Raw genomic sequence first — 26,825 nt, 5'->3', positions numbered from 1 at the left:
GGTTAACTGGTTTGTTGTCAAACCACTTGACAGCAAGTTCAGGATCTGACCTGACCAGCATCTCAGATGCTCCTCTTCCTTTCCTTTTGATGGCCTGATCCCCTATAATGTTGCACTCCTTTGGAATTCCGTTCTTCATCAGAGTTCCTGTACCTCCCAAGCATTTCTCCATCATGGTGTCCAGGACATTTGTAAAGAACCTGTCAAAAAACAGGTGGGTTCCTCTGGAAACAGTCTTTGCCAAATAAAGAACATCTTGTTCTCCAATGCCCAATCCCTCTGTGACTCTGAAGGTGGTCTTACCTTGGTAAACCACAACATCTAAGACCATACCCCTTGGTGTGGCCAAGACAAACAGCTTCAATCCAGTCGGGTATGGTTTGACTGGTACATACTGGCGAATTGGGCAGCGAACAGTAAATGGAATCATTTGCTCATCAATGGACAATTTTCCTGTTCTAAGCTGATTTAGACATCCTTGCCTCACTTTGTTCAGAAGGGGCCTGACTTTCCACAAGAGGTCTCTGCTTTTGTCCTCATCTGAAATATCAAGGTCATTGACAATCTTAATGAAATTTCTTAGTTTATAGAATAGATTTTTGGTCATGGATTCTGCCACTACTTGAACTCTAGTGTTTGAGGCCCAATACATCTGTATATTTAGATATCCTAGACAGGCCATGTAGACAGAACTGCCGATGAATGTTTTCAACTCTTCAGGAGTGGTGTTTAGTGCTGCTCCAGACACAAGGACTTCATGTTGGTTTGTGCGCACAGCCATTTCTTCAAACACAGAGTAATCAATGTACTGTTATGTGTTATGGCATCATTACTCTGAATAATGGGAAAATTATACAGTTGATGGTTGAATCTTAGAAAAATAATAAAGGTAGAAAAAGAATATTAGTCTCAATTATTGTTAGAATTAATTATCAGAATAAATCATTTTTGTGAAAAAAAAATGTAAGTAAAAATGTATATGTATATATGTAAATGGTAATATATTATTTTGAGAATACAAAGTCAATGTGTACATTGTAGTGCTGCCCCAGAGTGGACAGCGAATGGATGTGGACGGTTTTGCTTGCTCTGACTTTTCTGCCTCTGTTTGCCCTATCTCAGTTTCATCCTCTAAGCTCTCTCAGTCCTCTGCCTCAAAAACTGCATCTTGACCTTTTTCATCAGACAACTCAATATCTGAGTTTTCATCAACAATTCGCATTAGCATTCTCTCTACCTCTGATAGTGAATTGCTTCCTTCGTAGTTGAAAAATACAGAAAACAAAATATAGGTAATAAGTACAAATGTACACTGTGGAGGACATTTTTTAAACACTCTCCTATCATCGTAATATATTTTTACATTACTTTAGAAAATGGTTTAAAGTGTTCTTAGGAGATTCATATAAAACATGACAACAACATTTCAAGACAAAATTTGCTCAATGATAAGTATTAAGCACTAATTGTTTTTAAAAAAAACTATGATAGTCTTGTTCTTTTAAGGTAATGTTGATTAGGGCACTGAATAACTGAGGCTTATTATAATTTTCCAGATTCTTCCAGTGATCCCTACAGTATTGATTAGATTCTCCTGAGCCATGTCATCCTATAGCATGTGTCCCTGGGTCCTGCTGTTATCTGTGCTGATGGTCATAACCGGTAAGTTGACAGAATGGCTTCTTTGTTTTCTAAATGTTTCAGCTTGGTCCCATTCTGTTGTATTATAATCCAGTTTTATAACTGTATATCTTTTGTGCTCAGCGTAGAAAACAGAAAACATACCTGAGCATAGAAAACATTTAGTAATTGGCAGAATATAAATTGAGGTAAATGTTGTTTTGTTATTGATACTTGAAAGTATCAAGTATCAAAAGCCATTTTATTTGGTATTGGATATATTTAACAAGCGATAGAGACGAATATTTACCTTATATCTAATATAGCCAACCTTGCTAGGCTACCTTTGGGTACTAGAGAGAGGAACAGAGCCTCTCTTCAGTAATATGCTCCCACACAGGCTGGTGTTCAGTCTTGTCATTCTCTTTATGAGTGCAGGTACCAGGCTGGTTGGGATAGTGGTATATATGAGGTTGATTGCGTTCCTCAAGTAACCCTTTTCTCTCAAGCTTCTTCCCTTTATGAGACCAAATCATTGGGGCTCATCTCTTGGGATTTCTCTGGTATCTCTCTATTAAGCTCTGAGTTCTGTGGGTGTGATTTTTGTTTTGTTTTGTTTGTTTGTTTTTAAGGGGTGGGGGGTGTCTGTTAATTTTCACATTATATCACAGGTGTAAAAAACTTAATTCTCCTCCCATTCCAGACATTAACATACAAACATAATGCATTGTCAGACTTCTATAAAAGACAAACAGACAATACACGTAAAATCAAAGGACAGAATAGATTATATTTGTAAGGGCTGGCACTGCGCCGAGGCCCCCCGGCCACCAGAGGGAGAACTTGAGTCAACCAGACTACTAATCAGGCTTGATGCCTGACAGCTGGGCTAGATCTGTAAAAGCTCAGTGACCCACTCGCTCAGTGTTGGGTCCTTGCTAATGTTTTGAGCCAAGCTCCTAGCTGGTAACTCTGGGTATTGAGGTCTGTGAGCCCTTTGTAGCACCTCTCTTCTGCTCTGTGAGGGTGTATGTGTTTTTACACATCCCCTCCTTTCTCCAGTTTTACCTCTTGAGTCTGTCTCTCTCCCGAGGCTTTCCTTAGCCATCAGAGTTCCTCCAGGTTTCTGGTTTTGTTTGGGAAGTTTTAGTTTGGTTTTCCCCAGTGTATCGGGGATGCCATTCTTCCTGTGCTGTCCTTTGTTCTCCCTTTTTCCACGCTTGGAGTGGTGGTTCAGTTTTTCCTCTTGTTTTATCTGTTCCAAGGTCTAACTGTTCTGCTCACGGGCCCACCATCATTAGAGCGTGGTTGCTCACCCAGTAGGCTGTCAGTGTCATCACCTAGCTGATGTGGGTTTGAGCTCACCCAACAATATTATCATGCTGTCAGTTTCCATGTTCTTAGGAAAGGTTGCCAAATAGTATTCTGGTAGACCTTCTGACAGCGTATCTAATCTTCTCCATGGTATGGGGATGGGACATGACTTTCCTGATCCAGTTACTGTATGTGGGTGGAATGGATTCTTTCCATTTAACTGGTGACTTTCCTAGAGAAAGTCTCAAAGATGACTTGCCAGAATGTGTAGAGCTTTAGCCATTTCCAAAAGGAATGCAGTAGTATTGGGGTTACAGGAGTAGGAAAGCATAATGGAAAGCAGTCTGGCTTCAAGGCAGCAAAGTCCTCCATCATTGATCTGTTCTAAAAGGGGTGTGGTCTCTGTCTGATTTATGCTCTTATGCAGTTGTTTCTGTTTTTATTCTATATTTTTGTTATTTAGTGCCTTTTAAAACTCCACTTTCTTAATCTTTCAGTGCCTGTACCAACCTCTTCAGTAAAGGTGAATCTTCATGATGATGCTACTCTCCCCTGCACTCAGACATGTTCTGGTCTGGTCACATGGACTGTGTCCCATAAACAACATGACATTCTGGCTCAGTGTGACCAGACATCCTGTCAGTCAAAGGAGGGATTTCACATGTCACATGATCAGAACCTGAAGGGAGATTTCTCCCTCACCATCACTGATGTTGATTACACTAAGAGGACCTGGTACACCTGTGAATGTGATGGTGTAGACATCTGTGATGTGAGACTACGGATAGAGGGTAAGGTTTGTTCTCTCAGTCTTTGCTAATGAACCCTTAATGATTTAGGTTTAATAGTGTGTATTAGATTTGAGCCCATTTGAAGTTCCTGATGGTTTTTGTTTTCAGCATTGAGTTCTTCAGTTTGGATCAAGCCCAATGAAAATCTGGTGCTGGATTTGCCCATATCAGAGTCAGTGAAGGTGATGTATAACAGCACAGGTGCAGCTGCTCCCTCTAGTGGACAGATCTGCACAGTGGCTGGAAGCTCATTACAATGTAAAGATGAATATGCACAGAGAACATCGCTCATCTCTGCTGTTGAGCTGAGAGAAACAGCACCATCTGATAGTGGAGTTTACATGATCTGGGACACTCAATGTTGTCTAGAATTATTTTGTTAGGGAGAGAGTGTATGTAGTGTCAGTAAGGAATCTAGATAAGGTGTAGTGATAATTTAATGCAGTTCTCAATAACTTCATTATAACTGCATACTGTTAAAGAATGGCATCTTCTCATCTTACAAAACCCTAGTAGTATGGTGGGGTTTTTTGGGTTTTTTTTTTTTTTTAAATTAGTAAACTTGTGCATGAATAATGTTTGTCATGAAGGGGATGCAAAGTCAGACTGCTTTCTTGCATCATGAATGGTCTGTTTATTGTTTGTCAGACTGTAATATGTAATTATGAAACTGAGGCCTTAGTCCTGCTGTTGTGTGCATGTAAATGTTATCTAATTATGCTGTGTGTTAATATGTAAATGTAGTCAGTGATGGTGTAGTGATTATGTACCAGAGTGAACACTGAACCATCATATGAACCACAGTTTAAACAGCATATGACACATGTTAAAACCATACACACATGATTATAACTCTGCACTGTTTAAATAGTGGTTTATATTTACTGACAATTGTGTGTTGTAGAAGTCCAGCCGTGTCCAGATCAGAGCTCCACAGTGACGGTATTGTTGGTGCTCCTGGCTCTGATGGGGGCGGGGCTTGTGGCAGTAGGGCTGGTGATTGTGCAGCTGAGGAAAAAAATCTAATATTTAATATCTATGAAATACTTTGTTGCCTTGAAGGCAGACTGCTTTCAAACCCCCCACTGCACCCACATACAATCACTGGATCAGGGAAGTCATGTCCCATCCCCACACCATGGAGATTAGATACACTGTCAGAAAGTCTACCACCATGTTTAATACTATTTGGCTACCTTTACTAACCTCTATTGAGAACATGGAAACTGACTGTCTGATTAGCTCTGTTCCTCTCTCTCGTACCCAAAGGTAGCCTAGCAAGGTTGGATATTTCATATATAAGGTAAACGTTCATCTCGATCACTTGTTAAATACATCCAATACCAAATAATAATGGATGCACATTTCATGCATCAATAACAAAACATTTGCCTCAATTTATATTCTGCTAATTACTAAATGTTTTCTATGCTCAGGTATGTTCTCTGTTTTCTATGCTGAGCGTCAAAAAATATACATTTATAAAACTGGATTATAACACAACAGAATAGGACCAAGCTGAAACATTTAGAAAACAAAGAAGCCATTCTGTCAACTTACCAGTTATGACCTTCAACACAGATAACAGCAGGACCCAGAGACACATGCTATAGGATGGCATGGCTGAGGAGAATCTAGTACTGTAGGGATCACTGGAAGAATCTGGAAAATTGTAATAAGATAGTTATGCAGTGCCCTAATCAAAAAAGTGGAAAGTCAAGCCCCTTCTGAACAAAGTTCAGAATATCTCGCAATGAAGAGGGGGAGAGCACGAGGCGTGATGACAACACACCTCTGGCATTTCTGCGTTAAAGTGGCACACAAGGCCTGTGAGCAGGTCAGCACTCCCAGGTCTGCACTGACACACCTTCTCATCTGGGTTACCGGGCCCGGAGCTCAACCCGGTGGTGCGGTGGATGTCTGGGTGCAGGTCTGGAGCTCCACTCTGCTGATGGAGGCAGTCTGATAAAGGCCACCAGTGCGCTGATGGGGTCCAGCAGGACTGATGCGTTGGGGTTTGCTTCCAAGACTTTGATTGGCTGGTCCTACCCGACTCATAAACCCTAACCATAATTATAGCATCAACATCACTCAAAGGCTCGTATCTCAGAACCTTCTGGCTCTATCCTTCTGTGAACATGTGTTGTAAAAAGCGCAATATAAATTAAATTTGATTGAAAAATAGATGCAGGAAAGCAGTTTCTCTTTATCCTCAGTCATAATGAAAGATCATGAATATTTTATGCAAATGTTTATGTAAATACAAGATTTTGCACGAACATGCTACATAAATAAATAAAGACATTATTGTTGTTGTTGATGGTGTTAACAATACCCAGCATTAGAATACTTGATCAAATAAACTAAGATTATTCATGTATTAATAATGAAAACAAATCTATGTATTAATTTGCTATTTCCAATACAGTAGACAGCTCTGCCTTGACATCTGAAGTAAATGACTTTGTATGTAATATAGAATGTAATGTGAAAAATAAATTCTGGTTTTAAAAAGTTATCTTTTCTACCACTAGGTGGTAGTAGCGTTGTCAGTGTTACTACACCACCACCTGTTGTAGATCGACTCAGTCTGTTTTTTAGATCAATTACTTTGTCACTTTATCAGATGCCTAAATGACAGAAAAAATCCACATACACTCTGACAGGAGGTGAGTGTAAACAAGCAATGTAAACAAATATAAACACAAACAACTCCACCAACAAACAACTATGTACAAGACAAGCCTTATAGGTGCCAAGGAACAGAGAGGACCAAGGAGTGCAACTGAGAGAGATGAAAATATATTTATCAGGAATCGCTAAATTGCAGCTGTACCTAGAACATTTTTATTGTTTTATGATGGTTTGCACAGTTTTTGGGAGTTTTGCTGTTGTTTTGCATTTTTGTTGATAGAAATATCTGACTAGGGTTACACAAGACAGTGTGAACTGCAGGGATCTTACACGTGTTTCCTGAACTTCCATGGAGTCCTGTAAGGATGCAAGAATTCCCTGAGCACAGATGTGATGATTTAAATCAAAGAGGAAATATTTTGATCAGTTTTCTTAAATCTAATTGCAGTTATCATAAGTTACACATGGGATGACAGGCATGTTGAATTCTAAATTCTGCTCTTTGGATATGAAAATGTCCACTGGCTATGACTGTGTGAATTATTCTGTAATCTGGATTAGGGTGAAGTGCGCACGTCTAACCCGTCCTGCAGGGTAAGAGTTGATGGATGGGATTAGGGATTAACTCTTTCCGCCTCCGAGTGCCAGTGATGGTTATTAAAAATGTAATCACAAGCAACAGAGATAACTGTGAACGTCTTGCTTCAGGTATCATTTTTAGATGTTACCATGGAAACAAGTGACCTGAAGTCCCCTACAGATTCTATATGATGATGTGAACCTCTTCAGAAAACACGTGATGACGTTACAGAAAACATCACAGATCACAAGTCCAACTTCCCCAAGAGCGGATATTTTTACACTGGAATACCTCACTCTGTTCGGGGTAAGTGGGGTAAGTGGACTGAATAGTGGGGCAGGTTCTAAGGGGGGTTTGTCCTCCTTCAGAGTGTTGGTCACAATGCAGGAGTGTTAGTGGTGATATTCAATGATGTATGTTCCAACACCAGCACATTCACTATGCACATTAATATACAGACTCGAGTTTGTGAGAAGTATATCGATGATATGAAGTGAGAAGCATGTTATTAGAAATATGAGAAATATGGTCTGGAAGAGAAAACAGAGCATACATACAAATAATAATTCCATCATTATCAATGCTAGGCACTCATATACAGTTATACATTCACAGGGAATCTACTATGCAACATGAACACACCGTAATTACTTAGGTTGTCCAATAGCACCTTCTAGGAGGGGGATTCAGTACTGCTCCTCTTCTTACAGGAGAAGTTCCCCCTCGACACAAAGCTAAAGTTTCTGTGCTAATACATCACATATATTACGCACATCACGACTAACAGTTCAGTCCACACTAATGTTGCCTTACAGCACTAATAGTGAGAAGTGACATCATTATAGGAATAATAATGACAGTATTGAATTAGCAACTCAGTAGGCCAATTCTGTAATGTGTTCACAACGGTCAGTCTTCAGTAATAACACACACACACACACACACACACACACACACACACACACACACATACACACACACACACCAAATGAACACAGGATGTAACACTCTCTTTTGGTTTGTGTTTTTCAGTAATAGTCACATGAATGCTTTATAGAGATTATGCTCTCCTGTCAGTCAAGAAATGCAGTAAACATTCACTGAGTCTCCTAAAGCTGGACTGCCTTCATATTACTGGGCTTTCCAGAAAAAAAGATTGATTAATACTTTGGTTCCACATCCAATATAATTTACTCCAGTTATTCTTTTTATGAGCCTATACACACACACAAATATATATATATAGAAAGAGAGAGAGAGAGTCAGAGAGGGAGAGAGAGACAGAATGGTTCAGTATGGCACCAAGGATTATTTTCAGATGAATGGTGTGGACTGTCAGGTGTACAATATAATAAAGTCACTCTACAGTATCATCCAGCCGTGTAAAAAGAACAGAATACAAAACAAAGAAGTAAAGCAAAATATCCTGAAATAACAAATAATGTAAAATATACTCCCATGGCAATCCCAGCCAAGTTCAAGTTCAAGTTCGGTTTATTCGTCAAATACATAGTCATACACAGTATAACACGCAGTGAAATGGTGGAGAGTGCTCTGTCCAAACTGAGGAAGAGAACCAGGGGTGCATAGAGAAAAACATATATATACAGATAAATATATATATTCTATGTATGTACAAAAATATATTAACAATGTATGTACAATATATGTATATTATGATTATATACACAATGTACAATGTATATGGTTGGGTATATATGTACACAATCTACAGAATGTACAGATCCATTTTATATAATAACATATCTACAGTTGTTGTGTAACAGGGTAATTGAGTATAAATCTAAATCTATATATACAGATGTACAGATATACAGTCATGTTACATGGTGGTGGTGGTAGTCCCCACAGTTTATCAGTTTCCCTGATTCAGGGCCCGAATGGCCTGTGGGAAGAAGCTCCTCTTCAGCCTCTCTGTCTTGGTCTTCAGGGAGCGGAAGCGCCTCCCTGACCTCAACAGAGAGAAGAGTCTATTGTTGGGATGGGTGGGGTCCTTCACAATTTTCCTGGCCTTGGTCTGGCACTGCTTGTCATAGATGGTCTGCAGGTCAGAAAGTTCCGTATGAGTGATGCGCTCTGCTGAATGCACTACCCTTTGGAGTGCTCGTCTGTCCTGCTTGGTGCTATTCCCAAACCAGACTGTGATGTTCCCCGTGAGGATGCTCTCGATAGTGCAGGTGTAGAAGTTCCGCAGTACTTTGGAGGGCAGTCTGAAGTCTCTTAGGTGTCTGAGGTGGTAAAGACACTGATGAGCCTTCTTTGCCAGGGAGTTGGTATGGCAGGACCAGGACAGGTCCTGCGAGATGTGAACACCAAGGTACCTGAAACTATCTACTCTCTCCACTGTGGTTCCACTGATCCTTACAGGTTGGTAGTGCCGCTCCTGCTTCTTTCTGCAATCCACGATCAGCTCCTTTGTCTTACTGACGTTTAGGAGGAGATAATTTTCCTGGCACCAGTTTTCCAGGTGTTTAATCTCCTCCAGGTAGGCGCTCTCGTCGTTGTCCGAGATCAGACCCATGACAATGGTGTCGTCAGCAAACTTGACAATGATGTTGGAGCTGGAAGTGGCTGTGCAGTCGTAGGTGTACAGTGAGTAGAGCAGGCTTTGAGTACCCTCCTGCAGATACCGTGTGGTCCAGCCGCCTTCCTGGTATTCACCCTTTTAAACACTCTCCTCACGTCACTCTCCGTGATGATGAGAGGGCGCTGTTCTGTGGTGGACCCCACGGATGTGCCATTGGCTGCGCCGATAGTGCCATTTGGACTAGCGCTGTTAGCATTAGTGCTGTTAGCATTAGTGCTGTTAGCATTAGTGCTGTTAGCATTAGTGCTGTTAGCATTAGTGCTGTTAGCATTGGCGCCGTTAGCATTAGTGCTGTTAGCACTGGCGCCGTTAGCACTAGCGCCGTTAGCATTAGTGCTGTTAGCATTGGCGCCGTTAGCATTAGCGCTGTTAGCATTAGCGCTGTTAGCATTGGCGCTGTTAGCATTGGCGCTGTTAGCATTGGCGCTGTTAGCACTGGCGCCGTTAGCACTGGCGCCGTTAGCATTAGCGCCGTTAGCATTAGCGCTGTTAGCATTGGCGCTGTTAGCATTAGCGCTGTTAGCACTGGCGCCGTTAGCATTGGCGCCGTTAGCATTAGCGCCGTTAGCATTAGCGCTGTTAGCATTAGCGCTGTTAGCATTGGCGCTGTTAGCATTAGCGCCGTTAGCATTGGCGCCGTTAGCATTGGCGCTGTTAGCATTAGCGCTGCTAGATGTAGCCTCGAAGCGAGCAAAGAATGTATTCAGCTCGTTCGCCAGAGACTCATCCACACTCATCAGTCCGGAGGGTGGGCTCCTGTAGTCCGTGATCGTCCGTAGTCCCTGCCACAGGGATCTAGAGCCACTCTGCTGAAACTGTGTCTCTAGTTTCTTCCCGTAGCGCCGCTTCGCCTCCCTCACCGCCCTGCGCACTCCGTATGCTGCAGACTTGTACTCGTCCATGTTCCCGCTGATGATCCCCGCATTGTAGGCAGCAGTGCGAGAGTTCAGAGCCTCGTGGATGGTTCTGTCCACCCAGGGGTTCTGGTTGGAAAACTTCTTGATGGTGATTCTTGGGATCGTGTCGTCCACCAGTTTCCCAATAAATCCTACTACTGCCTCCGTAAACTCGCTGACATCATCAGTGCTGCGCCGGAACATGTTCCAGTCCGCGTCATCCAGAGCGTCCTGCAGAGCGGCCACCGATTGGTCTGTCCAGCGCGCGACCTCCCTCTGAACCGGAGCTTCCCGTTTCAGCCGTTGTTTATATTTTGGTAGGAGGAAGATGGCGGCGTGGTCCGACTTACCAAACGGTGGATGAGCTAGTGCCTTGTAGCTGTCCTTGTATGGGGTGTAGCAGTGGTCTAGTGTCCTCTTTCCCCTGGTGGGGAAGGTTACGTGCTGGTAAAGGTTGGGCACCGCACGTTTGAGGTTAGCGCTGTTGAAATCCCCAACCACAATAAGTGCAGCGTCCCGGTGCTGTGCCTGAAACTGTGTGAGAGCCTCATGAAGTTCCCACAGTGCAGTGTCCATGTTAGCCTGAGGTGGGATGTACACGGTGTTGATGATGACCGAAGTGAACTCTCGAGGAAGGTAGAAAGGACCTCCCGAGGAAAGGTAGAAAGGAAGGTAGAAAGTGTGTGTGTGTGTGTGTGTGTGTTTTGCGTGTGCCTGTCTGTTGTGTGTGTGTGTGTGTTTTGCATGTGCCTGTCTGTTGGATGCGTGTGTCTATCTGTTGAATGTGCATGTTTTGTGTGTGTCTGTTGCATGTGGGTGTTTTGCACATGCCTGTCTGTTGGATGTGTGTGTTGTGCACATGCCTGTCTGTTGTGTGTGTGTGTGTGTGTGTGTGTGTTTTGCACGTGCTTGTCTGTTTTATCTGTATGTGTTTTACATGTGCCTGTCTGTTGGATGTGTGTATGTGTGTGTGTGTGTGTGTTTTGCACGTACCTGTCTGTTGTGTGTGTGTTTTGCGCATGCTTATCTGTTGTATTGTGCGTGTTCTGCACGTGTCTGTCTGTTGGATGTCTCTGTTTTGAATGTACCTGTCTGTTGTATTGCATGTTTGTTTTGTAATTGTGTGTGAGTGTGTGTTTTGCACATGTCAGTTTGTTGTGTGTGTGTGTGTGTGTGTGTGTATTTTATGCGTGCCTGTCTGTTGGATGTGTCTGTTTTATCTGTATGTGTTTTGCATGTGCCTGTCTGTTGGATGTGTGTGTGTGTTTTGCACGTGTCTGTCTGTTGTGTGTGTGTGTTTTGCGCATGCCTATCTGTTGTATTGTGCGTGTTCTGCACGTGTCTGTCTGTTGGATGTCTCTGTTTTGAATGTGCCTGTCTGTTGTATTGCATGTTTGTTTTGTGTGTCTGTCTGTTGTATCGTTTGTGTGTTAGGCACGTGTCTGTCTGTATGTGTGTGTTTTGCACATGCCTGTCTGTGTGTGTGTGTGTGTGTGTGTGTTTTATGCGTGCCTGTCTGTTGGATTTGTGTGTCTGTCTGTTGTGTGTGTGTGTGTGTGTTTGGCACGGGTTTGTCTGTATGTGCATGTTTTGCACGTGTCTGTCTGTTTTGTGCGTGTGTGTTTTGCATTTACCTTTCTGTTGGATGTACGTGTTCTGTGTGTGTCTGTTGGATGTGTGTGTGTTTTGCAAATGCCTGTCTGTTATATTGTGTGTATGTGTGTTTTGCACATGCCTGTTTGTAGTGTGCCTGTCTGTTGTGTGTGTGTGTGTGTGTGTGTGTGTGTGTGTGTGTGTGTGTGTGTGTGTGTGTGTGTGTGTGTTTTGCACTTGCCTGTTTGTTGTGTGTGTTTCAAGTTTCAAATTTGGTTTATTTGTCATATAAATAGTCATACACAGTATAACTCGTAGTGAAATGGTTGTGTGTAAGTGTGTGTGAGTGTGTGTTTGTACATGTCAGTTTGTTGTGTGTGTGTTTTACACATGCCTGTCTGTGGTGTGTATGGGTCTGTGTGTGTTTTGTGCGTGCCTGTCTGTTGTGTGTGTGTGTGTTTGGCACGTGTTTGTCTGTATGTGCATGTTTTGCACGTGTCTGTCTGTTGTTTGTGTGTGTGTGTTTTGCACGTGCATGTTTGTAGTGTGTGTGTGTATGTGTGTTTTGTGGGTGCCTGTCTGTTCTGTGTGTGTGTGTTTTGCGCGTGCCTGTCTGTTGTGTGTATGGGTCTGTGTGTGTTTTGCGCGTGCTTGTCTGTTGTCTGTTTGTGTGTGTTTTTCGATTGCCTGCCTGTTGTGTGTGTGTGTGTGTGTGTGTGTGTGTGTGTGTGTGATTTGCACGTGCCTGTCTGTTTTATCTGTGTGTGTTCTGCACTTGTCTGTCTGTTGGATGTGTGTGTGTGTGTGTGTGTTTTGCACGTGTTTGTCTGTTGTATTGTTTGTGTGTTTGGCATGTGTCTGTCTGTTGTATTGTTTGTGTGTTTGGCACATGTCTGTCTGTTGGATGTGTGTGTTTTGCGCGTGCCTGTCTCCTGTACATGGACCGTGACTGCTGGTCCAGCGTGGGCAAGATCAAGGCAGCGGCCTGTTCCATGAGTGGACCAGCTGGTCGCAGGCTGGACGTGTGGCACTTCATGAGAGAGTTCATGAAACTAAAGAGTTTGGCCACGGCAGGTTTACATAGTTTTATATGTATTCCTGCTTTAATTATTTATTCTGTGTGTATATTTATTCCTATTTTAATTATTTATTCTGGGTCTTGTTCATAATCATTTGTACTTTCAAAAGTGAAGCAGCACTGTTTAATACTGTTATACTTCACAAAGTGAAGCGGCACTGTTTAATACTGTTATACTTCACAAAGTGAAGCGGCACTGTTTAATACTGTTATACTTCACAAAGTGAAGCGGCACTGTTTAATACTGTTATACTTCACAAAGTGAAGCGGCACTGTTTAATACTGTTATACTTCACAAAGTGAAGCGGCACTGTTTAATATTGTTATACTTCACAAAGTGAAGCGGCACTGTTTAATACTGTTATACCTCACAAAGTGAAGCAGCACAGATTTATTGTGCATTCTGTTGCACGAAGTGATGTCTGGATTTTTAATCTTAATCTTCAAATTTTTAATCTTAATCTTAAATGAATATAATTACACACAGATAGAAGATATTGGAAAGCCAGTCTAACAGCATGAAACAAAGCTACTTGACATGCATGCTCAACTGCACATGGCTACTTAATATGCGAAACAACAGCAGACCCTCTATCGCCATAGTCCCGCCTCCTTGCCAGAGAGGTCACAGAGGTCACCAGGCCAGGAATTTGGGCAGATTCTGGGTTCTGGGTGAACCGTGCATCCGGGAAGGCCGGGGACGGCGCGGATGGGCTCGGGCGCCTCCGGAAGGGCCAAGGGGGGGGGCCGAAGCAGCTCCGGAGGGGCCCCGGGGCCCCAGACTGGCCACAGAGAAGATTGGCCCCCAACCATTGCGCACGCAGTTTACTGATATTCTATGCTAGTATCATGAGGGACGGACTTTTCAGAGTACCTGGAAGTAGGCTACATGAGCACTGTACCAGTATGTGAAGGTGTGCGGGTCTGGTGAGGCGGTGTTACAGTCTGACACAGTATAAGACATAGAAATTAGTCATTGACTACAGCAAGAATCAGCTGGCTTAGGACCTCTCAAGACAAAGGTTCCTTTACACTCCACATCAAGCAGCTATGTAACTAATTGAGAGTGATTCAAGAATTATTTGCAATACCAACTTTATGAAGCAATGCTAAACATTACATTCACACTTATACAGATTACATTTATAGTGTTTGGCAGACACTCTTTACCAGAGTTTCATACATATATTACTTAGCTAAGAAATGAAAATAAATACATAAATGAAAAAATACACACCACCAAGTCTCTCCAGTTCATTGATCCCCTTAAATCAGCCTCCCAGTCGGACAGACTCAACTCCTGATCCTCGCCTTCCAAGTCATCTTAGAAAAAATGTATCCAATTATTCTAGTATGAATGTGATTAAGTTCTTTGCATCTGAAATAGTATCATTGAGTTTTAAATCCATACTTGGAGCAAAATTACACTTTTATCTAGTTGGTCCTTTAACATAAATCCACTGATCAAAATGTCTTTTTCTTTTAGTGTGTTGTTTTTACTTGCTAATATTTGTTAAGAAATAACATCTATTTTACAGGTATCATTTCCATAGACACCCCCAAATGATCAAACACTTCAAATGCCTCAATCATCATTAATCAAAGTATTCATTTTGTTCAAACTTATTAGCAGTAATGCTATGTTAACATTTACTTATTCAAAATATCAAAAATATCAAATCAGACTGTAATCAGCAGTTTCAAAGGGGAAAATTAGAGATAAACAGACCATAGATGTATTTAAAAGATTATATTTTGGTAACAATGCTTCAGGTATCAAAATACAGTAATACATTTAAACAAAAGAAGTGGCATAAAATATGATTTCTTCTTGTATGTAAAAATAAACAGCATTACATTATATGTCTGAGATTAAAAAATAAATAAATAAAACACATGGCCGGTTTTTACCCATAAGGCACTGCAAGGAAAGAGGTTGGCTTTACAGAGGCACAGAGCATAAATACCTCATTAATATTCATGAAAGTTTAAAACATCTTTGGCTCAGAGTAGTGCTGACAGAAGAACAAAAAATAAAATTTGTCATTTTTAAAGATAAACATTAAGCAACTCCTGGCAGAAAATTGCATTTTGTACTGATGACATTTTATCTCCCTGAACTTGAAGGCTACAGCCACCAGGCTTGGCAAAGACCATCAATGGACCTCAAGCTCCAAACTGCATATTACACCAACAGCACTCGTCTGTGAACTCCTTCTCCTTCTCTCCTCTCCTTTCATTAATCCCTCCATCCTCCCATTGGAACCATTTATTTTGATACTGGTCCTTGAAACTTTAATAAAAAATGTTGATAATTGGCAACGAAAATGTAAAGATGCTACAAGCAAAACTGCCTGTTTTTCCTTGACTTTTGTGTAAAGTATTTACATGTGCATTAAATTACATCACAGGATCTCATAGTAATATTTACATAAACATCTTTCCATTACATTTACAGTACTGGGCAGATGGTCTTATAGCGACTGATACATATTCATCAGTATGACATTATGTGTGCTCTCTGAGGATCAGACCACGATTCTGGAGATGTATGTTACTGTACCTGCTCTACCAGGTGAGTTCAGGAGTGCTAATGTGATAAAACTCTGATCAGGTATGACTGAACATACACTGATCTCTGACCCCTGAATGGTACACAGAAAGGCAGTGTGGGTACATACGTGTGTGTGTGTGTGTGTATACAAGAGAGCCAAATCATTTATCATCTCTCAGAGTTCCTCATGGTTATTATTGGGAGATCCCCTCTGCTCTTCATCTGAGTGGTTTAGTCCAGTCATTTTAATTCCTCTGTTGTCATGGTTACGGTCTCCATTCACTGCTGATTTTTGTCCTCAGCTGCACAATCACCAGACCTGCTGCCACAAGCTCCGCCCCCATCTGAGCCAGGAGCACCAACAACACCGTCACTGTGGAGCTCTGATACAGCTGGACTTCTGCAACACACACACACGGAAAACCCCCTTCATGACACAATAAAGTTTATCCATACGTGAGTTTACTGATTGTTTTTTTTTAAAATAAATTACACTACCAGAGTTAGTTAAGATGACAAGATGCCATTCTTCAACAGTCTGGAGTTATAATTCAGTTATTGAGAACTACATGAACTACATTATCACAACTCCTCCTTGTTTCCCTCTAAAAACAGGATTATAATGGATTATGGGATTATATTTATGATGGCGTATGGGGTGTCTTGCCCTTCCCTGTGTTATCACCTGGTCTGGGCTTCAGGTGCTACAGCACTGAGATACTTGAACAGTGATACTGAGGGTGAAGTGTTTGTTGATTTATTGAGGGTCGTATGTAGAGGGATTGAGCTTCAGGCAGACAAGGCCAAACTAAAAAAACACATAAGCCACACTAGAAATAAAATTATTATTATTAGTCGGCTACATTTATTTAGCACCTTTCTCAAACTCAAGAACACTTTACAGACAGAAATCAGCTTTTGCACTCAAATCACACACAGACTGATGAGAAGCATCAGCAAATTTACAGTGTTCTCGCTATCAGAAACCACAGCCCCCTGGGGGAGTGCACCAGTGCAGAGGAAGGGGAGGAGGTTAAGACCAGGACAGAGCACCAACCATTGCTGGACATACACACACTGTAACGATTGGCCACCCTCCTGACATCCCTGTTTCCATACATTCATAAATACAGACACTTGAATTCTCACTCATCACTCAATCACTCATAATTGTTTTGGTATCAGTAAGCAGGCATCACACAAAGTGCTGTAAAACATCAATGGCTGGATCTAAGAGTGTCCATCTGAGAATCCACCTCAAAGAGTCCAGTGAACATCACATGCTTTAGTGGGGATATGCTTCGATAAACAGCACCTCAATTAAGACCAAGACCTCAAACTATTACACTCAGTCCACACTGTTCACATGATCCCGGCATTTATAGTCAAACTAATACTGAACCACAGATGTGCATGAAAAGTTACTGACACTACTCACACCCTCCTTCCCAACATAAAGTAATTCTAGATAACATTAAAATCACAATAACTACACTTACCTTCCACAGTAACTGTTTATGTTTGAATAATCTCTTCATTCTTAGTGTCTCTGATGATGTAAATGATCCACTATCAGATGGTGCGGTTCCTCTCAGCTCAACAGCAGAGATGAGCGACGCTCTCTGAGTGTATTCAGGTTCACACTTCAGTGAGTGTCCAGCCACTGTGCAGATTTGTCCACTAGAGGGAGCAGCTGCACCTGTGCTGTTATAAATAATCTCCACTGACTCTGATATGGACAAATCCAGCACCAGATTTTCAATGGGCTTGATCTGAACTGAAGAACTCAATGCTGAAAAGAAAAACCATCAGTAACTTTAAAGGGGCTCAAATGTAATACATACTATTAAAACTAAATGATTAAGGGTTCGTTAGCAAAGACTGAGAGAACAAACCCTTACCCTCTATCCATAGACCCATATCACAGATGTCTACACCATCACACTCACAGGTGTACCAGTTCCTCTTAGTGTAATCAACATCAGTGATGCTGAGGAGCTTCCTTCAGGTACTGATCATATGACATGTAAAATCCCTCCTTTGACTGACAGAATGTCTGGTTACACTGATCCAGAATGTCAAGTTGTTTATCAAACACAGTCCATGTGACCAGACCAGAACACATCTGAGTGCAGGGGAGAGTAGCATCGTCATGAAGATTCCCCTTTACTGAAGAGAAGGTCGATACAGGAACTGAAAAAGATTAAGAAAGTGGAGTTTAAAAAGGCATTCAATAAATCAGACATCAGTGTTCAGAGTAGCCCGTAGGTTAGCTAGCGTTAGCTGACCAAATCCCAAGCCAATGTTTCATTCGTAAACATATTAGCTACTCACCACTCTGTTGGGTTTATTTATTTGTAAACATATCAGCTACCTACCACTTTGGTGGGTTTATTTATTTGTAAACATATTAACTAGCTACCCACCACTTTGGTGGGTTTATTTATTTGTAAACATATCAGCTAGTCAACACTCTGGTGTCAAACAGCTCTCTGTGTAAGGAAATCTATAGAGTGACATTACTGTCTTAGATACAAGACAACAAACCCCCTGTGGAACTGAGCAGAAAAGCAGAAACGGAAACCACAAGTCACAAGTTTCAGCAGGTTTCCGGTGAGTCTGCACTGAAGGCTTGGCACGAACCTCCATCTTGTCATCATCCGTAGAGGAAGTTTCTCGCTCCTTTAGTTCACACAATGAAAATCTAAAATAAACATGTTATTCAGCTTATTTAAACATATCTTGGGTCTAATGCACCTAAAGAAAGTATGTGTTAAAGCATATGTAGAAGAGAAAAGTCTTATTTTTTGGAAATTCAAACCTTCCATTTTTTCTGTTAAATCCACTACATTTATAAAGATCACTTTCTTAGGAAGGTGGATAAAATATTGAGCAATATTGTGCAAATAGCTGATCAGTTCACTATAGTATCTTTTTAAAATGGCATAAAAAACACAAAGCAAATGATCAATTCACTCTGTGATATTCTTGGAAAACACTTTGCAACATATTCAAAATATGACATTGCAGTGTTTTTACTGCAGGAATGTGGAGTATTGGGATGGCAAGCTTGTGTAAAATGCACATATTGCACATATTGAATCTTTATAAAATAAACAGCTCAAATGATCAAATAATCCACTAAATATCCACGGATACACCCACACATCAGAACAAAGGACATAAGTCAGAGATCAAGGTTGTGGAGCTGTCTGGTTTACAACAGCAGCGACGTCAGTCTTCATAAAACTGTTACAAATTCATATCAAAACACATCACATACTCCAAATAAAACACATTCAGGACAAAGAGAAAGGAAGAAGAAATGGACCAACTAATGTACACAGGAACCAAAATGATGACTAGCCAATCACAACACACAAATGATCACACAGACCAATGAGGTTAAGGCTGGCTTTAATTTTTCACCTTTTTTCCAGACTAACATTTTCATCACTGATAAAATGCAAGCATAAAACTTCTGTACAGTATGGAATCAGACACAGCCTGTAGGTGTGTATGTAATAAAACAGCTTTTTGCTAACTGCACCATCACGGTGCATTTACTTACACACAGCCAATCACATCCTCTCACACACACCTACCCATACACTTTCCCCTATGCCATAAACTTCCACTGGACAGGTGTGTGTGTGTGTGAGTGAGAGAGAGAGTGTGAGTATGCGTATGTGTGTATGTATGAGTGAAGGGTGTGACGTGGGCGGCACAGAGGGAGTGAAAGGTGAGGTTGTGAGGAAGTGCTCTTTAGCGTACATAGAAAGTAAAGACCCAAAGCACTATCAAAACAACAACCACAACAACAACAACAACAAGTCTAGCTCTCTCTAGGAAATGTTGCGTCTTGTAGAGACTCATAACTCTGTAGTCTGCTAATGTGCAGTGCTGTCTTGGGTTTAAATAGGGGGTGAAGGGAAATAAGGATCAGGTGAACACAATTAATAGGTGATTTAGAGCAGGGCCGTTGTGTGATCCCTAGCAGGAGTGGGCGTGTCCCTCCTACTGGATGACCAACCGTGACAAGGGAGAGGTAGTTAAAAAGGGATTTATTATTATTATTATTATTATTATTATTATTATTATTATTATTATTATTGTTAACTATATCACTAGAGGTGTTGAAGGATTAAAAACTGAAGCTGTGTTCCTCTCTGTTGCATTACTTTAGTTAATCTGTTGTTAATATTATCAATCACCCCCGACATGACAGACACCATGAAAATGTCACACGAGAAATGCTAAACAAGATTTAGTTAATGCAGTGTGGCCGTCGGGTCAGGTAAGAAAGCCTTCAGTACCTCAAGTGCACTTATTTGCACTCCAAAAGTCAATATCTGCTTGTTCACTATTTTCTTGTATTATAGCGACGTCGGTCCAGCACGGGTCAGTGGCTACAATATGTGAGATGAAGGTGTCAGTACAGTCCGATGGCCACTCTGTGGCCTCACTGTCCCCTGTTTTGTTTCTAGTTTGTCTCAGTTGTCCATGTGACAGTGTTAGGAGAATCTGAACTGCAGCTCTGTCTCAGGATCTTGTCATGGAATGAACAGTCTGGTCTCCATGAACAACAATAGTAGATCAGACCCAGGAATGACATCATGCCCCTCTTTGTGGCTGGTACTTTGAATGCCTTGACAGCCTGTATGAGGTTCTGTATGCAGTCCTGTATGAGGTTCTGTATGCAGTCCTGTATGTGGTCTGGTATGCAGTCCAGTATGCAGTCCTGTATGCGGTCCTGTATATGCGGTCCTGTATGTGGTCCTGTATGTGGTCCTGTATGCGGTCCTGTATATGCGGTCCTGTATACGGTCCTGTATGCGGTCCTGTATACGGTCCTGTATGTGATTCTTGCGACTTCCTTGAGACAGAATAAACAATAAAAATTAGACCTTGTTTGACAGTATTGCAGTTTATCAAGCGCAGCCTTGAAGCTGCATCAGCCAGATGTGTCAGCAGCCTTGTTGAACCTCTCTGCACGTGTGCTCATTTTCAGCAGTCAGTATAATGTCATCTGTGTACTGTAGCACCGTACAGCCTTCAGGTAGCATCAGTGAGGATGGGGAGTCTCGCACAGCGGCGGCAAAGACAGCAGGAGGATCCAGAAAACCCTGCGGCAACCGAGTCCAGGAATATTGTTTTCCTTTAAAAGTGAAAGCAAAAATAGGCTGTGTTCTTATGCACAGGGATGCAGAAAAAGGCTGAACGTAAATCACCAACAATAAAAGGGTTGTGAGTGGCAGGAGATTAACAAGTGTAATCACACCTTGCTGTTTCAGTGAATTCATAACAGCCACAATGTCTGCTTCCTTTTCACGAGAAAGAGGACATTGCTTGAAGCACACTAGCTACTGTTAGTAATTTAGCCTGATATGGTTCAGTTTATAAAGCTCACTTGGTCCTTGTGTTCAGCCCACAACCTTTTTGGAACGACTCTCAGGTAGTCAGGGATCTGTACTTGAGGGTCGCTATCTGTAGAATCAAAAAATGAATAGCCACACTTCACAGGCACTGACAGTTTTCCCTTTTCAAAAGAAATTGACAAATTTAATTTTGTCATAATATCATGACCGAGTAGTTATTTATATATACTGTTATTTATTCTTACTGTTGTCTTGTATCTTTATCTCCTCTGCAGGGCATTTAAAGCAACGCAAATACAGATTTACTGCTGTTCTACTACTGTTAGGCTGTGATCTGTGTTGTGTGTTCTATGTGTTCTATGTTTTCTGTGTTCTATGTGTTATGTGTTCTGTTCTATGTGTTCTGTGTTCTATGTTCTATGTCTACAAAATAATCTGCTTATTTAGAACTCCTATATTTGTCTTATATTGCGGAGTATTCTGTATTAATGTTATATGGAGGTAACTAATGCGACATAGTGGAGATTTACTCTCAGCGCTGCCGCAAAACAAGTCATTGGCTGCAGAAAAATGACGGACAGTTAACTTTGGCTGCTGATTGGCTTAATAAAAATGACTGACATCAGAAATCGGTTGTGTAATTGGCTTCAGTTGAAAGTGATTGACATGTGCTCCGCCCTCTACTTACCCGCTGGAGTTCCTGTAGTCTCACCCTTTTCTAGGAAACGAAAGTATTTTCTGAACTGTCGCCATTAGTTGGGCGGATTGGAGATACGCGCGTTTAAAAATATTTCACGGTAAGTTCATTCTGTTTGATAAAATGCGATGTCGGTGCACTTTAAACAACGTGTTTTGTAAGTACGTAGTTCTGTGTTTAAATCGTAGGTTCACCTAAAAGTGGATTAAATGTAAAGTTTAAAATCCTGGGGAAGTTAACGCTACGCATCTGCAATGGCGAACGCGCAGCACGATTGCGCAGTTATATTAAAAATAACTTAACGGGGTCAGATATATGTGGTCAGTTATTGTAAATCTGGATTTTAAGTCGTAGTTAGTCAGTGATCTTTCCAAATCGTCCCAGTTAAAACTCTTCTGGACTAAAGTCGCTGTAAAGCCGTAACGTTGCTGCTGTGATGTGTGTTTTTTACAGTTAGTTTCTGTTCAGTTTCAGCCATTTTGTAGTGTTGTCCACATTCTCAGTGGGCAGTTCAGATTCCCTGTATAGTTCATTAGCTGTAGTGTTACCTGTAGTTAGGATGGGACGGTCGACACGGACGTTTCTACGCTTGTTTCGAGATTTTGAAGCGCAGCGTTTTTGAAACGCTGATCCGAAGTGTGGCTCAAAACGGCCATGTCACATGACCACAGGTGAACTAAGCTTGTGTTTCTACAGGTGTTATACAGTAGCTGCTGCTCCTGGCTTTGACTGACAGTGTCTGAAACACACCTGATCACACATCTGTCTCAGTCACACACTCTATGGATGCTTATAAGTCAAGAAAACACACCCCAACTTTGAGGGGTTTTGTGAGAACAGAGAATTTGAGAGACAGATTCAGTGTTGTCTAGATAGAAGGTTATTGAGAGGACATATTGACTGATAGGCTAGTGAGAGATATCCAGTGAGCAGTAGTTATAGATACAGTGACATTAATATATAGAAAGTGTGTAGAGAGATCCTCTGGTTTACTGACAGGAGTGATGTGCTGTATATCCACACATTTATATAATGGTAAAAACACCTGTGTATGCCAGCAACAAGTGTTCACTGTGAATGAATCTTTTCCAAGACTGAGGAGGTAATGTGAGAAGAGAAGAATCCCCCAAACAGCAGAACATCTAACATTTTAAAATCTAAATATTATAATAAATGAGATATTTTACTTTATTGATCTTCATTATCCATGATCATAATTATCTACATTCACAACACTTCATTCTGCAATAGATGAAACATGGTCCACACAGAAAGATAATTAAATAGATACCGAGAATTTGAAATACCTTACAGAATGACAGAAAACAGAAGCATCTTTTGTTGTTTTTGTATGTAATTTCTCTGAAATATTTATTGATCATATTTATCTATAGCCTGGCATAACCCACCAGAATAATATCTAGGCAGAGTAGTTTAGACTTTGTTGTTTTACAGAAAAAAATTATCAAGATGTTGGCAGAAGTGGGAACTGTGGAGATCATGTCAGATTGTTTCTGTTCAACAGGCCCAGACGTGATGGATGAATTATGATGAATATTATTTAATTTTGTTTTTCTTTATATTATATTTGTTCAGTATTGTGTCATTGGCTAAAGATATTAGTGGATTATGCAGTTAAACTCTGTGTCATTGGTTAAAGATGTCGGTTGTACGGTTGCGTGCGTTTAGAGGTCATTTATTGTAGTGCTGAGTGTTACCCACACAGTAAAACTCTGTTTGTGTTAAACCCAGAGACTCTGTGTTACTGATAAAATGTAAGTCAGGCATCTTCTTTTTATGGTGGTGTTTTGTTAGGAAAAGGCAGTGTTAGTTGATGTTTAGAGTTATCATTAAAGAGCAGACACGTTAGTCCCTGTGCTCTCTGTATAGGTTTAGTTTCATATTTTAGCATTTACCACATTTCTCCTCTGGTAATACTGTGTTTCATATCAGATGGGAGATGTACTTTCTTTGTGTATCAGTCCTTGAGTTTGGGAGATTTAATCAGTAGTTTAAATGTTAGTTGTGTCACTACATTTCTTTGTTTATCAAGTCACTGAGTCAGTTCTAGAGATTTGCCGCTAGATGGCACCCAAGCACCAGTTACTGTATATTCAGCTCACTATAGGCATTACAATCGACTGTAAAAGGCTTTTCTGTGTATTGTGCATGTTGTCATTTACTAGCAACATTGACATTTAAAGTAATATCTGTATGTGCTTGATCTCTTAGCATTATTATCCTATTCTCTACTTCAGTTCTGTAACATCAAAGCCCATAACTGTTATTACACCTTTGAACTCAGTATGGCTTTAAGTGTTCTGGCCAACAGACCAGGTTGAGCACAGTTATAAAGCCAACCAGTGCCAGTCATCCCAGTCCCCTACAGTAGTCTTTACTACACTTTTGAGACCTTGAAACTATTTTCAACACAACTGCTTCGAACATCTCAATGTTTCACAAAGCCTCACTTTTCCCACCACGACCTATAGTGTACTTTAAATGTAGTGAACTACTGATGTATACTGATTAAGGACAAAGATACCACCACCTATAGTGTACTGTAAATGTACTGAACTACTGATGTACACTGATTAAGGACAAAAATACCACCACCTATAGTGTACTGTAAATGTAGTGAACAACTTGTGTCCATTGATTAAGAGCATATAACAGACATGTTGTCAGGTTCAGTATCACTATTTTGGCTGAACCCAAAATAACAGTGACAGAATGTTAATGCAACAAGAAACAGAATAAACAAATCTTGTGCTGAAGAAATAAGCATTACAGAATTTCACTCTGTAGTTTTTGATTGACAAAATGGGAACATGGACATAGTTATAGAGTTGTGTATTATTAAAGTCACAGCATAACACAACTGAAACTATAAATCATCACTACAGTGTCTTACTTCAATGCAACTGCACCACTTTATGTTGCAGATAGTTTCCATGATGAAATGTCACAATGATCTATTTCACAGACTAGCATTGATAGATTCTATCTTTCGTCTCACTAATGTGTACCCTGTGTAGTGTTCTATATAGACCCATCTGTGTGGGGGAATGTGAGTGAGTAGACCATTACATTTATGGCATTTAGCCAACACTTTTACAATTCTGACTGAGTACAACTCAAGCAATTGAGGATTAAGGGTCTTGTTAAGGGACCCAACAGTGGCAACTTGGCAGTGGTGGGGCTTGAACCACCAACCTTGCGACTACAAGTCAAGTACCTTAACCACTCAGCTTCGTTATATGCTGGACTTGTTGTTTCTGGTGTGAGTGTGTGTGTCAGAAATGATGCGGTTGCTCCTCTTCCCATCATGCACAGATTAACACACTGTATGCATCACTAGTATAAATACATGTGTTCTCGATAGATTAATGTGCCATATGCAGTGAAAAGCTTTGAATCAAGTACATTTAAATTGAGAATTCAGTGTAAATATGATGAAATTACATTTGAATTTCTTTGTCATTGGGTGTGTTACATACTGGTTAAGCTGGTTGCTAAATGGTGATATTTGGTGCTTTGGCAGTTGACGGCCAATGTGCACATATTTGGGCCATTACGCGTCAGAATAACACGCCAACATTATGTGCACATATATACGGTCTATTACGGTATCTGAGTGCTCAGAGTATCACTCCAACAGAATATGCACATATATACGGTCTGTTACGGTATTTGAGTGCTCAGAGCATCACTCCAACATAATGTGCACATATATACGGTCTGTTACGGTATCTGAGTGCTCAGAGTATCACTCCAACAGAATATGCACATGTATACGGTCTGTTACGGTATTTGAGTGCTCAGAGCATCACTCCAACATAATGTGCACATATATACGGTCTGTTACGGTATCTGAGTGCTCAGAGTATCACTCCAACATAATATGCACATATATACGGTGTGTTATGGTATCTGAGTGCTCAGAGTATCACTCCAACATAATGTGCACATATATACGGTCTGTTACGGTATCTGAGTGCTCAGAGTATCACTCCAACATAATGTGCACATATATACGGTCTGTTACGGTATCTGAGTGCTCAGAGTATCACTCCAACATAATGTGCACATATATACGGTCTGTTACGGTATCTGAGTGCTCAGAATAACACTCCAACATAATGTGACCATATATACGGTCTGTTACGGTATCTGAGTGCTCAGAGTATCACTCCAACATAATGTGCACATATATACGGTCTGTTACGGTATTTGAGTGCTCGGAGTATCACTCCAACATAATGTGCACATATATACGGTCTGTTACGGTATCTGAGTGCTCAGAGTATCACTCCAGGGCCTGAGGGAGCTTTGACGCATATATGAGAGCTTTATGTTCTCATCCACATGTATGTTTCATACAACTTTTTTATGTGTCTGTATTTTTATATGTTCTTATTCTTCCACTTTGTATCTATTTTATGTAGTCTGTTTCAAATGGCAACAGACAGTCCTACAATATTTCACTACATGTAGTACTGTGTGTAACTTTTGTGACGAGTGAGACGCACAGACTCCCTCCACTTTGTGAAACATTTACTGACATTAAACATTTAAGACAAGGGCGGCACTCACACGTTACATTAACAGGGAACAAAAACACTCTTAACCACAACACTGGCTGCACAAACATGGATACGAACATGCCGCTAACAACGACCAACACTGAGACGCGCACTGGCGGGTTAAAGAGACGGACAAACTCAACGCTGAACCCGGGGAGGTGCGCGTCATCACGGGGGCGTGGCCCCTGCACCACGTGACTTACGGGGGCGGAGCAGTCCGTGAGAACAAATATCATAGACACAGTGAAGGTCTCCACAGGGCTTTGGGAATTATGAACCAGCACTGAAAACCTTTACAAAATCGCTCACCAAATGGGAACTGTATAATATTAATTCATTAATACATTTGAAAGCATCCAGACTTCAGTTCCCACTGTGTGGAAACATTACATCTCCTGTGGGAAGCATTCTGGGAAAGTTGATTACTTATTATGGGGATTTGCTATTTAATTTCTTTAAAATAGAAAAACATACAAGTGATGATGCACATCTTTTT

The 26,825-nt window shown here is 41.0% G+C and overlaps 1 protein-coding gene and 2 long non-coding RNA genes across 25 annotated transcripts in view; 2 read left to right on the top strand and 1 right to left on the bottom strand.

The window, feature by feature from the left end:
* The window catches only part of LOC113569248 (NACHT, LRR and PYD domains-containing protein 3-like), a 164,624-nt gene that overhangs the window by 67,961 nt on the left and 69,838 nt on the right, over positions 1 to 26,825 (top strand). For 14 of the 20 annotated variants that reach the window (XM_081716539.1, XM_081711790.1, XM_081715723.1 and 11 more), the window contains exons 1-2: positions 15,575 to 15,689; positions 15,971 to 16,124. The exons of 5 other annotated variants lie outside the window; for them this stretch is intronic. In XM_081716539.1, the coding sequence (XP_081572665.1) occupies positions 15,617 to 15,689; positions 15,971 to 16,124 (227 nt within the window). In that variant the 5' untranslated portion in view covers positions 15,575 to 15,616. Of the gene's footprint in view, positions 1 to 15,574; positions 15,690 to 15,970; positions 16,125 to 21,760; positions 21,844 to 26,825 lie in introns of those variants that run through there. One more of the 20 variants, XM_081714698.1, reaches the window with a different exon arrangement.
* Positions 1,560 to 4,174, top strand: LOC145658978 (uncharacterized). Its single transcript, XR_014124899.1, has 3 exons — positions 1,560 to 1,662; positions 3,432 to 3,725; positions 3,834 to 4,174. It is a non-coding gene; the product is annotated as an uncharacterized LOC145658978 (long non-coding RNA).
* LOC145659102 (uncharacterized) lies at positions 15,932 to 22,371 on the bottom strand. 4 transcript variants are annotated; one of them, XR_014125125.1, is made up of 6 exons: positions 22,292 to 22,371; positions 21,079 to 21,155; positions 18,003 to 20,826; positions 17,570 to 17,861; positions 17,168 to 17,460; positions 15,932 to 16,068 (listed from the first exon to the last, which is right to left on the bottom strand). It is a non-coding gene; the product is annotated as an uncharacterized LOC145659102 (long non-coding RNA). The 4 variants fall into 4 exon arrangements; XR_014125130.1 differs by lacking the exon at positions 22,292 to 22,371 and adding an exon at positions 21,292 to 21,715; XR_014125122.1 differs by lacking the exon at positions 22,292 to 22,371 and having other exon boundaries at positions 21,079 to 21,715.

Source organism: Electrophorus electricus, chromosome 1 (assembly GCF_041902795.1).
Source record: "Electrophorus electricus isolate QZ-2024a chromosome 1, ASM4190279v1, whole genome shotgun sequence".
Lineage (NCBI taxonomy): Eukaryota > Metazoa > Chordata > Actinopteri > Gymnotiformes > Gymnotidae > Electrophorus > Electrophorus electricus.
Note: the sequence above shows the minus strand (reverse complement) of the source record. Positions and strands in the feature narration are given on the sequence as shown.